We start from the raw sequence: 13,742 nt of genomic DNA, 5'->3' as shown, positions 1-13,742 counted from the left end.
AAAGTCCACCTCCTTGAAGAGAAGTGCAAAAGGGAAAGTCCTCTAACCGATGCTATTTAAGAAGGTTGAAGGGAAGTCCAAACTAGAAAGTCCATCTCTCTCTCTAGCAGCGTTTTAAGAATCTTGAAGGAAAGTTGAAAGAGGACAATATCGGGTGGGTTTATGCCGTTAGACCTAACCAACTCGTTCTAAACAAAAGTTGGGAAAATTTATGGCTTAGAAACTGTAGAGGGTTAGGACTGAAATTGGAGGTTAGCAAGATTAAAGAAAGAACTCTTTTCGAGTCGTGCATAGGATGCTTGCTGAATCCCCTTTGAATTTTGAGTTCTTGATGGTGTCCTTCCCACCATCATAAGATCCAGAGCGCTGGTTGCCTCGTCCAGCAACACAATTGCTGGGTTTCGAGTTATGGCCCTCGCTATTGCTACTCTCTGTTTCTGTCCCTCCCGAGAATTGCACCCCTCTTTCCCCCTGTTCTGCCTCGTACCCATTCATCTATTTTCTTTTCTATAATAATACTCTAAATCAAATATATGTTTCTTTTCTCTAATAATTAAGAAAACCACAAAGTGACGATGGTTTAGGAATAAATCATATTTAAGACAAAAGATTAACCAAAATAAAGATCTCTGCTATGGTCACAGCTGAAGTGGCTTGAACTAATAGATACACTGTGTCTGCTACAAGAGACTTGACCAGGAGGAAAGCCTCGTCGCTCAATCTTTAGCACAGACCTCCACTACTGGAATTTTGCTCCTGTTAGGCCAAGCTGTTTCAAGTGTCCTCGAGTAGGTTGGGATAGTTTTTTTCAAAATTTTGTTTTTTAATTAAAATATAATATTTATTTGTAAAACATGTCATTTACCACTCAATTTCAAATTATATTTTAAAAAATTACTTTTTGAATAATTAAAAAATAATTATGAAAATAAATAAAATTATATATATATTCTTTTAAAATGCCTAATAAATTCTAGTTGTTTCGGTTTCAACCCAATCTAGTTGAAAGAAAACTCGTGAACCAACTCATCGTAAAATTTAATTTTCATTTATTCGAATTCAACCTAATCTAAAAAGTTTATATCCCAATCTAAACTATTCGAGTTGAGTAGAGTAGAGTTGATCGGGATTTTTAGATTATTAGATTTTTTTAAACTTTCTTACTGCTTTACCTAAAATCTCTTTTTGTTCATATACTTATATTATTTTTAAAAGATTATTTTATTATTATTATTTTCAAAATAATATGAAATTTAGAATCCTCAAACCCTAGATAAGTGATCACCATAGCTTCAATCCATTTCTTTGAAATTGTTTATTATTTACATTGACCCGTAGTGGCTACTAGACTGATCTAAAGTGGTTAGTTCATACGTCATGACTTTTATAATCACCATATCCATCGAAAAGAAACTAAAACATACTTGTAAATGAAAATGAGATAGAAACGATAATTGTTGGTTTCGTGACTAAAAGCTTCTAGTTTTTGCAGCATTCCTGAGAGCTCCAGCAGAGACAGAGGAAGCTGGATTAATGGCTTTCCGAATCTTGAACACATTCCAGGCAGTGTTAGCACAGTGCCCTGCAGTGGCAAGCACATCCCCAGTTGCCTCCCCTGCACTTTCCCCAAATCTGTTTGACACCATTCTTGTTGTGGCAGTCGTGGTCGCCAAAAGTGCTTGCTTTTCAGCTGCTTCTGCTGCGTCCAGAATCTTGTCTGCAATTCATCCACATTTTTCATTGTCATCTTCTTCTTCTGCAACTTTTTATCTTTGGAAAACTCAAATGTATAACATGTTTGGTTTTGGCACTTACTGACTGCGTCTAATGATGCCAACAGGACCTGCCCCGGAACCATGGAAAAGAACGCCCTTCCTGCTTGGGATTTCATTACAGGACCCATTACTGATCCTGAGGCTACCCCAACCATGTCTAGCATGGATTTGCTCAGCTTCTCTGTCGTCTTTGACAGATTTCTTACTCTATATCATTCATTAAGAACATGCCACAGGAATCTTATCAGACAACCATGATATATATGTAACAATTCAAGCCCACCACTATCAAATATTGCCCGCTTTGGCCGATTACATATCGTTGTCAGCCTCACGATCTTAAAACACGTCTATTAGGGAGAGGTTTCCACACCTTTAAAAGTAATGCTTCGTTCTCCTATTCGTTGGCACACTTCCCGGTGTCTGACTCTGATGCCATTTGAAACAACCCAAGCCTACCACTAATAAATATTATCCGCTTTGACTCGTTATCAATCGCGGTCAGTCTTTTGGTTTTAAAACATGTCTACTAGGGAGAGGTTTCTACATCCTTATAAAGAATGCTTTGTTCTCCTCTCCAACCGATGGGATCTCACAGTATAACATTCAAATAAGATCTGAGATTTGATTTGTTCTCAGGATGACACTTACCGTTTCAAGCTTCTGTTGATTGCAGTTTTGTTGGTTTGGGTGGCACTAGAACTTCCTGATCTTTCTGCACCTGCAGCAGCTTGAGGACTGTTTAGAATCATTTCGCCTCCCTTGTTTACCTGATAATTTGATCAATTTTTCTTAGCACAGGAAACAATCTGAATCTGGGTTATTCATATTGTTGATAATACCTGATTGGCATAACTGTTGCTGCATTTGAAAATCCCCTGCACGATCTGGCCAGTGCCTTCAGCAATTGCCTTGGCCAACATGTTATTGTAATCATCAATCTTCGGCGCATACTCCTTCCAATTAATGTTGCTCTTGTTGTCTGCATTACACGACGAGGAAGAGAAGCAAGAATTGTCCTTCAAAAACAAGTCCAGCAAGCTCAAATTGCTGCTATACTGCTCCAGAAATGTCACCCCATAGCTGAGAGGATCTCCATCTTTCATTGGCAATGAAAACAGATAGTTCAAAGAGTTAAGCTTCACTACAGGCTCATCTTTCGTCAGAGGCCACTGAAGATCCTCGCCGACTTTTATGATCGTAGCGAGAGACACGTCGTCCTCCATGATTCTTTCGACTTTAAATTCTCCATTGGCGAGTTCTAAAGCTTCTCCTCCATCCATCAGATGAGCTCTGCATCCTGGTATCTGTAAAAGGACTTCTTGTTTGAACCTTTTGGGTTCAGAGTTTTCCTGAGGAGGAGCTTGGATGGGGTGCGAGACTTTCATGGGGGGTGGAGATTTGGAGGGGCGAAAGCTGAAACAGCCCATTTTGGTAGCTTATAGCCTATAGTTCAGGCTAATTGCAGAAGGAATTGCTTAAGTTTTCTTACAATGGAACTGTGTTCTTTACGTGTGATTATATCATAATAAAGGAATCTAATAGATAAATGAAATCCAAAGATTGGCCCTGGAAGAAGTTGTGTAATTGATCCTTACAGGGTAACTTTATTCTATTCTTGATGAATAACTTTTGCAGGAAGAGAAAGTGACTTTCAGTGGAGAATAATGAGAGCTTTACAGGCTATTTTCACGTCTGATACCTTCAATCACAGGCGTTAAGACACAGAAAATCTTCTGAGATAGGAATAGACTTTGATAAAAAAAAAAGAATATATTAAATTCAAACTCAGAATAACAGTAGAAATCAAATAGCTAACGTCAAGTTGATTTGTAGTGATTGCTTTTAGTCTAGTACCCACAATTCAAAAGCCAACAAGAACTTTAAATTAGGCAAAAAAAAATTACCTCCAAACTTTGTCACCTATATACTTCCAATAGTAGCTATAGTATTATTCATATAGTATAAAGTCAAACAATATTGCAACTTCGTATTACTTAAATACTTAATACAATATCATAAATACCAAGGGCACAAGGAGGTACACAATAATCACTAGACAGTCACTACCAGAGTTACATCATTTCAAATAGCAAACAAGAGGGGAAATCACAAGGTCGTATAATTGAAATTACAAGAATCACATGGGGGAAAAAAAATCACTGCCAATTACCTAATCAAACCCTGGCGAGGTGGGAATAAAATGGATGAAACGGGAATAAAGAAAAGAATGAGAGGAAGTGCCTAGAACTCTATATAATAATGAACAATCAACAAATGGAGCGGCAGAGTAGTCCCAAAGAATCTAAGCTATTCAATCCACTCTTTCACCTATATTGCTCTATTGGCCCTTCCCCATGAGATCCCCAAATGGGAACACATCATATCATCAATAATTAGCAGTTCTTGTGAACAACTCTATCCTAGCTATCGAATTTCTTAGGTTGACGCCACTGTGCCAAAGTTTTGGCCAAGGAGCCCAGGAATGATACCTTTGGAGCCATTCCTTTCTTTCCATACAAATGCTTCCCTCCCAAGTCCGTATAAATTGGACCCATATCAACTTTTGGTATACTTCTTTCAATCTGCAGAGAATGAAAACAACTATTCATCCAGTAATCATAACTGGCTGACTATACTTTTATTACTCAGGCCATTAAACTACTCTATCATTTACAGCCAGAATTTTCTTGCCTACCAAAAACCAGTTCATTTACAGCCTCTAGAGTTCATGCAAATTTCTTGACAATTTTACTAAGCATCAGTTCATTGAAATAAAATATTATAACTATAAGGCCTTAGCCAAGTTACCTTGTTTATCTTCCCATCTTTCAAGTAATATCGAATGCCAGACCAGTTGATTGATTGAGAAAAATGAGAACGTATTGCAGAGATAGTGTACAAAAAGTTGTCCACCAAGATTGCAATGAATACCTGCGACAAAAAGATGGCATATTTACTAATCATGATGTTAAATTAATAGCTTTATGATCTAATCAAAAGATGTCATGATATAATAATTCAACTGCAACTTCAAGACGAATTAGAACGTCAAAATATTATACACCAAGATGAAAACCCATGCATGACATTATCAATTCAATCTTAAGATGTAAAATCAAGCAACCAGGTGAATTGTGTCTACCAAGCATATCATCCTATCCTCCAAATAACAGGCTATAAACGCTTACCAATCCCCAGTTGTAGGAAGCAAGAGAGAGCTGGGGAGCCTCAGGGGACAGAATGTTGCATAAGTGAACTTCTACCCGTGTCAAGTTCCACATTGAGAAGAGTTCTATAACGGTGCATGCAGCAAGACTGCAGACCATTGACATCCCTATGAAATAACAAAAAAAATAGTTAGCTGTGCATGGCAACCTGAAAACTGCACAAGACAAACAAAGCTCCAACTCAAGCATTCTTAGAAAAAGATTTGAGGCGCGTATTATATTTACAAGTACACTTTCTCAACAACTCAAGCTTCCATTTTATATAGACCATAAATAACTACATCAATAACCACCAATAATCAGTAATTATATATTGGATACTTAATGCCCTAAACATCCTCTTATCATTCCGACTTCACTTTGGAAGCCCTACCATCAGTTCACCATATTGGCATTCAGCATTGAGCAAAGTAAGCATGAAATGTAACCCAAACAAGGATCTCAAGTAACAGTTTTGGTATGAAGTAATGCTGATAGTCTAACTAAAATGGAAAGCAGTGTGCTCACCCACAGAACTAACACCTGCTTCCTCGAGTGAGTACCCTTTAGTATAGAACCGTAGTGCTGCGGCAACGTGGATCATAGACATAAAGTATGGTGCCACAAACCCCCACGACAGATAGCAGTGAGAAGTAAATAATGCTCGGTTCATTATCTTGTTAACATGTGATATGTATGATTCCAAAACAAATGTTTGTTTCCTCAAGTAATTCCAATACCTACCATGTCAAAGAGGTCAAAAACATGGAAGTGAATAAACAAAATTGTCAGACTATTTGTCAATATAGATATCAGACCTTCCCAAGTTTAGATCACTTGCAAGAGGATGAGGAAAAATTGCAACAGGAGGTGATGTAATAAGCCTCTTATGAGCACCTGAAAAGAAACAGAGCATGTAGCAACGGAAAAGCAGCCATGAGATACCTAATATAGAAAGCTAATTGAATTTATTATTATTCTTATTATTTATGAGAGACGAGGTCAATATATTCCTATAGAAGCAAAGACAGCCTAAGGGTTGAGGTCAAGGAGACACCCACGAAGAAACCATGAGAGCCTTCCAATCTTTTAATAATCATTAAGAGGCTGTGGTTGCAAAAGAATCTTGTATGTAAGAAATCCACCAAGACGTCGTATTGTGTACCACAAATAGAATTCCAAACTTGAGGACTCAAATGTATATTTGAATTGATTAATTAGATTGTGCTTCTATTTCACTAAAAGCTATAGAGCACCCCTCCTACATATCCTTATTTATTGATAAGGATGAATGGCCTGTATGTTACCTGCTATAGCCGCTAGAGTCATATCGTCTGAGTATCCACCATCTCGAAGTCCAGAGACCACTCCATAACGGTCATATCTAAAATCATCAGCATGCATCTGTAACAAGTCGAATGAAGTTAAGATAGCTTGATATCTTACACATACAGTAGTTACAAAGATGTAGAATCTACTTACCATCATGCAACCTCCCCAAAGAAAAAATGTTTTACCACCAGTAGCAAAGCCCATTGAACAAGGCTGTAAAGTTGACGTCGACACATAAAAGTAAGAAATTTTTTTTTCCAGACTTCAGACCAAGGAATTCCACATAAAAGAATTTCTCTTCTTCTAGAAAGTGTAAAATATATCATATCATACCATATGATACTCATAGATGCAATAACTCCCTAAACTCCCCGAAGGTAAATCAAGAGGGTATCCAGTTTGGATAAATATCTACATACATAAAATTGAGTTATAAAAGCAATATGTAGTCCAAATATGAAAATGCACGCAAGAAATTATGGATAGTAAGTAACATACATCAGGATTTTTTTCCATTTCAGCTGTGAGGGCTCCAATTGTTCCAGGATGTAACCTAACATCATCATCCAAAAATAACACATATTTGGTATCTTTATGCATTTCCTCCACCCCAACCTGCAGAAAGGCATTAGTTTCTCAATGTTAATAAGTATATATTATTATATCCTCTCATACAAAGAATGAACAAAAATAGCAAAATTGGTAATAAAACAAAACAAAACAGCATACTAGAGTGTTTTTTTGTTCGGCGTACAGCCTACTAGTTAAGAGGAAGGAAAAGTACAAAACATTCCTGACGTTATAATTTTCTCAAGAACCATAGACACTCCCTCCAGCTCTACCAATAACTTGCATCCCCTCAAATAGCTTTCCCTTCCCCCTTTTACTATTCCAAATTAACTCCACTGGGCAACAAGCCAAAAATAACCGTTTATGGCCAAAAGAACCAAACCGTTTACATCCAAGAGCCTGTGTGTCTCTCCACATAAATTTCATCCTTCTAAAGGTCCTAACCAAGCCATCCACCTTACTTCTCTCATCTGTAAAATTCAACATTATCATTCCCTGATATCTTCCTTCTACCACTTGTGGGAAGTAGATCGGTGTCCTAAACTTCTTATCAACACTTGCCACTAAAACTTCAACCTTGTGAATACAAACTTGAATGTATAGTGGCACTAGAATAGTTTTGAAAACAAAAGTGAAAAACTGTTTTCAAATTAGTTTGCCAAATATGTTCAACTAGAAACAATTAACTTCAGTATACCATGAATACTAGTAGAATGTTCGACAGGCAAGAGATCTAGAACTCTCTCGTAACTAATACATTGCATCCCTGCAATAAAGGCTTCTGCCAAACCAATTCCCTACGATTCCTCCATCTTTCATATGGAACTTACATTATCATATCCAAATCCTCCAACCCAGCATTTGTGACAGAAAGTACTAAAACAAGATTAACAGCAATTTATCACATACCAATTGATTGTGAATTTTTTGGCTGCAAGTTGTTGCTAGCCCAGCCACAAGAATTTTAGCATCCACATCATCCTTTAAGAAAAAGAAGAAGAAAAAAAAGAAACATACATAAATACCAAGCGAGGGGATAATGAAAAAAAGTTCTGCAAACTGTTGATCCCTAGGCTTTACGTGAACCATGATAAGTGAAAACAAGAACTATGAATGGAAAAATTGGAGAAAGAGAATGCATTCATACAAACCCTATGATCAGATAGCAACCGCAATACAGCATTGTAAGCAGGGTCCTCCGTACTTTCCACCACAAAAAGAAATTCTAAAGGACCTCCATAAAGGGATGTCACCTGGAAATTCATTGATAAATGAGAAGAAGGCAATACAACACCTAGGAACAGTTTTAATTTGCAAAGGGACTAAATTAAAACAATGTACTTTCCGAATAGAGTACCAAACTTTGAACACTTTCAGGAAATCTCAAACAAGCAATATACTGATATGCGAGTCATGGGCAGATCATCTAATATATAAGGTCAGGTACCCCACCTGGAATATTCCTATTTTTTGTTTTGGTACAAAATATAATTATCCGTAGAAATACATATAATATAATTTGAAATATACAATTGTAAGATCTTATTCCCATTTGAAACCATAAAATTAAGTTACATTGCTTCTTTAAAATGTGGCAACAAATACAATTTTGACTTGATTTCCTCTTTTTTTATCTATTAGGATAAATATGATAAAAAATATAATAATTGAAGTAGGCAATTATTCAAGGACCGAACATGAAAGGAAAATTTGTTTTTTCCTTAATTTGCAGATGCATAAAAAAGCATCAATCCCCCACTTGCCATCGAAAAGGAAAAAGAAAGAAACTCACCTGGCTTCTCCAATTGTGTAAATTATGTTCTCCAAAGCCTTTTAAAGGCATAATAACTGTCACCCTCGGTAGATTGACTTGATTGGAGTGCTCGAGTTCACTGATGTCATTGCAAATGAAAGCAAAGCTATTGCCAGCTCGAACTCTCCTCTTTATACGTTTAATTTCTCTATTTCTGCAGGGGGAATGGAAGCACAACACTTTATAAGTTAAACAGGTGCTACACATTCATATGCCATCGGATGGAGTATAGATCATACAGAGTTCAGATTATAGGAGTACCTGACATAAGCAGCACAAGCCCACCCAAAAGCAAGAACTAGGCAGATAACGCATCCCTATAACAATAAATTCAAAGAAATGAGGCTTCTGTAAAATGATAGAAAAATCTTCAGCGCGTTGAAATATCTATAATATTACAGTGAATGAGAGAATCAGGCATCAAAGAAGTTCAGTGACTATCATCAAATTTAAACTGAGAGCTTAAAGTCCAATCAGCCGAAAAAAAAAAAAAATCTTCAAATTACAAAGCACATTCCAAATCCGGACGCAATTTCAACATCATAGCAACGTCCAGCTTAAACAAACACTAAAAAAGAAAGAAAGAAAGAAATGGAAATACATTCAAACTTTTCCTATCACAAACACTGCTACTCAGCCACTAGAAAATTTGAAAACCAGAATAGAACTAACTTACTAAACCTCAGCTCAAAAACGTGTTAGAAAGAAACGCGAATTTCCCATTTAAGGCTCAGTAACCCAGAACCAGCAGAGAGCGCAAAGCATAAAAACCAAAATAGCCAAACCCAGAATTTTTAAAAATATATATATATATATATTAATTAATTTTGAGAAGAGGGAAACAGAGCTGGATCTGAAAAAAGAGATACGAACCTGGATCTGAACGAAGAGTGCAAGAGGAGTAGAAAATGCATTGCTAAGAGAGAAGAGGAAGGAATCAAAAGCATCCATTGAAGGCAAAGTTCCTCCCCCTCCGTCCATTAAAAAAAACAAAACAAAACAAAACAAAACAAAACAAATAAGAAAAAGCCGCAATGGACAGACGGCAGAAACACGCAGTTGCAAAGCAATGGAGGGCGAGGCAGAAAAGAAACCCTAGAAAGGAAGAAAAAAGCGCATCCCTTTCTCCGTCTTCCCGAATTAATCAGATCTCAATGGACGAAAAACACGGGGAGAAATGGAGAAAGAAGATGACACAGAAAGAGAGGGAAAGAGAGACGGAGAGGGGAAAAAGGAGTGAAATGAGAGTCGTCGAGAATTTATAATAGGAAGAAGCGGGGCGGGCCTCACTTGACCACAAATCCAATTTCAGAATGACACAAAAATATTCACAAAAAACGGAAGGTTAAATCGAGTGAGAGACCGTTACTTATGGTCGGCTCCTTGCGTTCATAGCCAACCACCATACCTTATATAATCTCTCCTTTTTTTTTTTTTTTTTAAACTTAATGACTCTTGCCACCGTGTCACCATAATTAATTACGAAATAATAACAAAAAAGATGCCGCATCTATTATTCCAATTCCCTCCGCTTTCCTGCTGTCGCTTTTATTACAGCCTTTTCTTCTCTCTTTTTTTTTTTTTTTTATTTATTTATTGAATCGGAGTGCTCTTATCAAATCCTGCTTGATTCTTCCACCTCAATTATTAATTAATGTGATTTTATTATTGATTCATTATTATTAATTATTAATTAATCAATAAAATCATTCTCATCAATATCACATTAATGTTAATTCCAGCATAGCTTAAAATTATATATTATATTAAAAGTTTGAAAAAAACGGAACGGATGGAATTGAAATGGTTTGCAGTGATTGGGTAATAAGAACAATGAGGCAAGAAAAAGACAAGAGATGAGCTGTCTGTCTGTGGGCCATGTTTGATTGTATTATTTTTCAATAAAATTATATTATTATTTGTTGTGGAGTGGACTTATAAGGCCCATGGGCTGGGGTAACCTCAAGCCCAATAGGCTATCAATAAGAAAGCCTGGTATTATAATTAATGTTGGAACTTTTCGGGTAAGGATTGATTGTTCTGACCCGAACCGGACCGGCTCCATTAACCAAAGCGAAAGGAAACCTATTTCCCACAGCACCCACCCGCGGAAAGAGCAAACGCTGGGCTTGATCAATCCACAAAACCTTCCGATCAAGCTTCCATGGGAACGCCGGAGACTTCTCGGGAGCCTTGTCCAGATCGGATTCTCGATGACATCGGCGGTGCATTTGGTATGGGTGCCGTTGGTGGCTCTGCATTTCACTTTCTCAAAGGCGTTTACAGTTCGCCTAAAAGCGCTCGCCTTCTTGGTGGTTCTCAAGCCGTCCGTATGAATGCGCCTCGTATTGGCGGTAGCTTTGCTGTTTGGGGTGGGTTGTTCTCCACCTTCGATTGTTCCATGGTTTACCTCCGCCAGAAGGAAGATCCATGGAACTCGATCATAGCCGGAGCCGCTACTGGCGGCTTCCTCCAGATGCGTCAGGGCTTCGGCGCCTCCGCCCGCTCGGCTTTGTTCGGCGGTGTTCTATTGGCTCTGATCGAGGGAGCTGGGATCATGCTGAATAAGGTGCTTAGTCAACCGCAGAACGCTCCTATTATGATTGACGACGCCGGTGCTATGGGCGGCGTCCCTGGTTACCCTATGGACCAGATTCCGGGTCTAACAACACCGCAAACGTCGGGTGAAAGTCTGGAATCTTCACATGCGGGTTCGGAATCGTGGTTCGGAGGATGGTTCGGTGGCGGACAGAAAAAGGATTCAGAGGCAACTCGAGGAGACGGCGAAACGAAGATTTTGGAGAGCTTTGATTCGCCGCCAGTGCCGAATTTCGAGTACAAGTAAATATTCTTTATTCTGAGACTTGATTTATTAGGGGAAGTGTATTAGAATTGGCAGTTTACGATTCACGCTGACTTGAAATTGCAATGGCAAGTGTTCTTTCATTGTTTGTTGTTCTGAAATAGTGATCTGTAACAGTAAGATTATAGAACACCATTGATCCTTTACCAAGTTAACTGGGAAAATAACAAGGAAAGAAGCATGTTTTGAGTAAGTATCAGGTTGTGATACTACTATTTACCTTTCCTAAGAAAAATTGGGACCTTGCTTAGAGTTGATAGCTATCCTATCCAAATTTTTGTTCCAGGTTATAGCCACACAATTCAGTCTCCAAATGGAATTTCCATTTGAAATTCTAAATAATTTCTATTCTTGGGTAGTTTTGAAATAGTGTTGGAAGGCTGTGAGATCCCAAAGCCGGGCCTCGGAGGGGGTGGATTGTGAGATCCCAAAGAAACAATATCTGTAACGATTACAAAGGTAATATATTACACAAAGTACAAATATCAACCAGAGACCATGAGGCATCAAGTTTTCCATAACAGCTGATTCAGCTTAAGGAATTCAATAAGCAAAATTTGAGATCCATGGAAGTTTTGAATGAATGAATTGATCCTGAAGTAGTAGGAGTTAGAATGTGAGAGCATGTGTAACGACCTAAATCCACCGCTAGCAGATATCGTTCTCATCGGGCTTTCTCTATCGGGCTTCCTCTCAAGGCTTTAAAACACGTCTGTTAAGGGAATGTTTTTACACCTTTATAAATGGTGGTTTGTTCTCCTTTCCAACTAATACGGGACATCGCATGAGCTTGAATGGAATAGAGGATGAGAGTGGTAGAGTGTTGGCCTTCAGTAATTCCTGCCTGATCTGAGTTCTAGCGTCCTTGTTCTTGCTGGGTTTTCTATTCCAACTAAAAGACTACATCTTTCACTCTCTCTCTCTCAGGTAAATACTGAAGTCAAACCAACCATGGACAGTAGTGTAGATCATCTTGGTCTTTAGAACATGAAGTTCAACTTGAACCACAGATTTCAAAGACTGGGTTTCCTTGTCCCTACATACTTTGTAGTCTGTCGGTTCTTTCATTGGTTTAGGGTTTAGGGTTTAACGACTTTTCTTTCTTCATCCTTTCCACAGTTATACATTAAAATATATATCCCACGCATGACATTAAAATATATATTTAGTTGAATTAAATGTTTATCCTTATGAATTAAATTAACAAAAGCGAAACAATTAAAATTTATAAAAAGAAAATAATAATAACTAAAATAAAGTGAAGATGGAAAATGTTGGTAAAAAGTAGAAAATATTATATTGAAAGTGTGAAAAAAGAATTCCAAAAAGATTATTAATAAAAACAATTGGGAAAGAAGCGACCAAAGCGGTTCGACGGAATGGAATGGGCAGTCCGGTCAACTACCCGCTTGCCCCTCTTTCCCACCAACTTTCTCTATTTTCCTTCGTTTCTTTTTGACTACTTTCGTCTTTTGTTCCAACTAAAATTCATCTTTTTCTCTTCTTTTTTTATTCTTTTTTTCTTTCAAATTCAAGACTATGAGACCACAAAAACATACCTAATTAATTAACGCGTTATATTATAATCTAAACTATTAAATGCTCGAGTGTATGTTGAACTCAAAATAAGATAACTTAGTTTAAACAAATAACAAATTATCTTGATACCATGTCATGGTCTCTAAACTTTCAAATATTTATTTTAGCCGTAGAAATATGAAGTAAAATAACATATTGATTAATATAGTTGGAGATGTCTAAGGGTAGGTAAAAGATTTTATTTATTTAATATATTTTAGATAAATGAATAGTTTTTTTTACACATTTTAATGCAATCTTGAAATACTCAATTAATAATAATGTTGGTTTCAAAATATGTATATCTAATTGAAGAAGATGAATATTAATACCAAAATTTATTTGAGGAACTATAAATTTTTTATCTCGACCTATCGTCGAAAAATATTAGCGTATGAATTCGAAGTTCATATATCGAATAATGATTTTTTTTTATTTTTATTATTAGGTTAGTGGAAGCAAAAGTAAGTATAAAGAAAGAGCAAATTGTAAATAGGAATTATAAAATTAGATATTGGAATGTGAAAGGACTTTTATTACAAAAAAAAAAAAAAAAAAAAAAAAAAAAAAAAAAAAAAAAAAAAAAAAAAAAAAAAAAAAAA

The 13,742-nt window shown here is 36.8% G+C and overlaps 3 protein-coding genes across 3 annotated transcripts; 1 reads left to right on the top strand and 2 right to left on the bottom strand.

Annotated features, from left to right (window-relative positions):
• Positions 1-1,274: 1,274 nt before the first annotated feature.
• LOC111485213 (senescence/dehydration-associated protein At4g35985, chloroplastic-like) lies at positions 1,275-3,205 on the bottom strand. The gene is made up of 4 exons (XM_023131990.1): positions 2,618-3,205; positions 2,427-2,545; positions 1,816-1,982; positions 1,275-1,717 (listed from the first exon to the last, which is right to left on the bottom strand). The coding sequence occupies exons 1-4, from the start codon at positions 3,203-3,205 to the stop codon at positions 1,470-1,472; spliced, it is 1,122 nt and encodes a 373-aa protein (XP_022987758.1). The 3' UTR covers positions 1,275-1,469.
• Positions 3,206-3,703: 498 nt separating this feature from the next.
• LOC111485161 lies at positions 3,704-10,014 on the bottom strand. Its single transcript, XM_023131909.1, has 14 exons — positions 9,573-10,014; positions 8,961-9,016; positions 8,679-8,853; positions 8,038-8,139; positions 7,796-7,867; positions 6,815-6,931; positions 6,650-6,727; positions 6,467-6,529; positions 6,292-6,388; positions 5,803-5,881; positions 5,513-5,724; positions 4,967-5,112; positions 4,587-4,709; positions 3,704-4,360 (listed from the first exon to the last, which is right to left on the bottom strand). The coding sequence occupies exons 1-14, from the start codon at positions 9,678-9,680 to the stop codon at positions 4,199-4,201; spliced, it is 1,590 nt and encodes a 529-aa protein (XP_022987677.1). The 5' UTR covers positions 9,681-10,014; the 3' UTR covers positions 3,704-4,198.
• A 746-nt stretch (positions 10,015-10,760) lies between these two features.
• On the top strand, positions 10,761-11,804 carry LOC111485270 (mitochondrial import inner membrane translocase subunit TIM17-2-like). Its single transcript, XM_023132083.1, has one exon. It carries the CDS (start codon positions 10,864-10,866, stop codon positions 11,542-11,544), a length of 681 nt encoding a protein of 226 aa, XP_022987851.1. The 5' UTR covers positions 10,761-10,863; the 3' UTR covers positions 11,545-11,804.
• The last annotated feature ends 1,938 nt before the right edge of the window (positions 11,805-13,742 follow it).

This window comes from Cucurbita maxima, unplaced genomic scaffold (assembly GCF_002738345.1).
Source record: "Cucurbita maxima cultivar Rimu unplaced genomic scaffold, Cmax_1.0 Cma_Scf00010, whole genome shotgun sequence".
Classification (NCBI taxonomy): Eukaryota; Viridiplantae; Streptophyta; class Magnoliopsida; order Cucurbitales; family Cucurbitaceae; genus Cucurbita; species Cucurbita maxima.
Note: the sequence above shows the minus strand (reverse complement) of the source record. Positions and strands in the feature narration are given on the sequence as shown.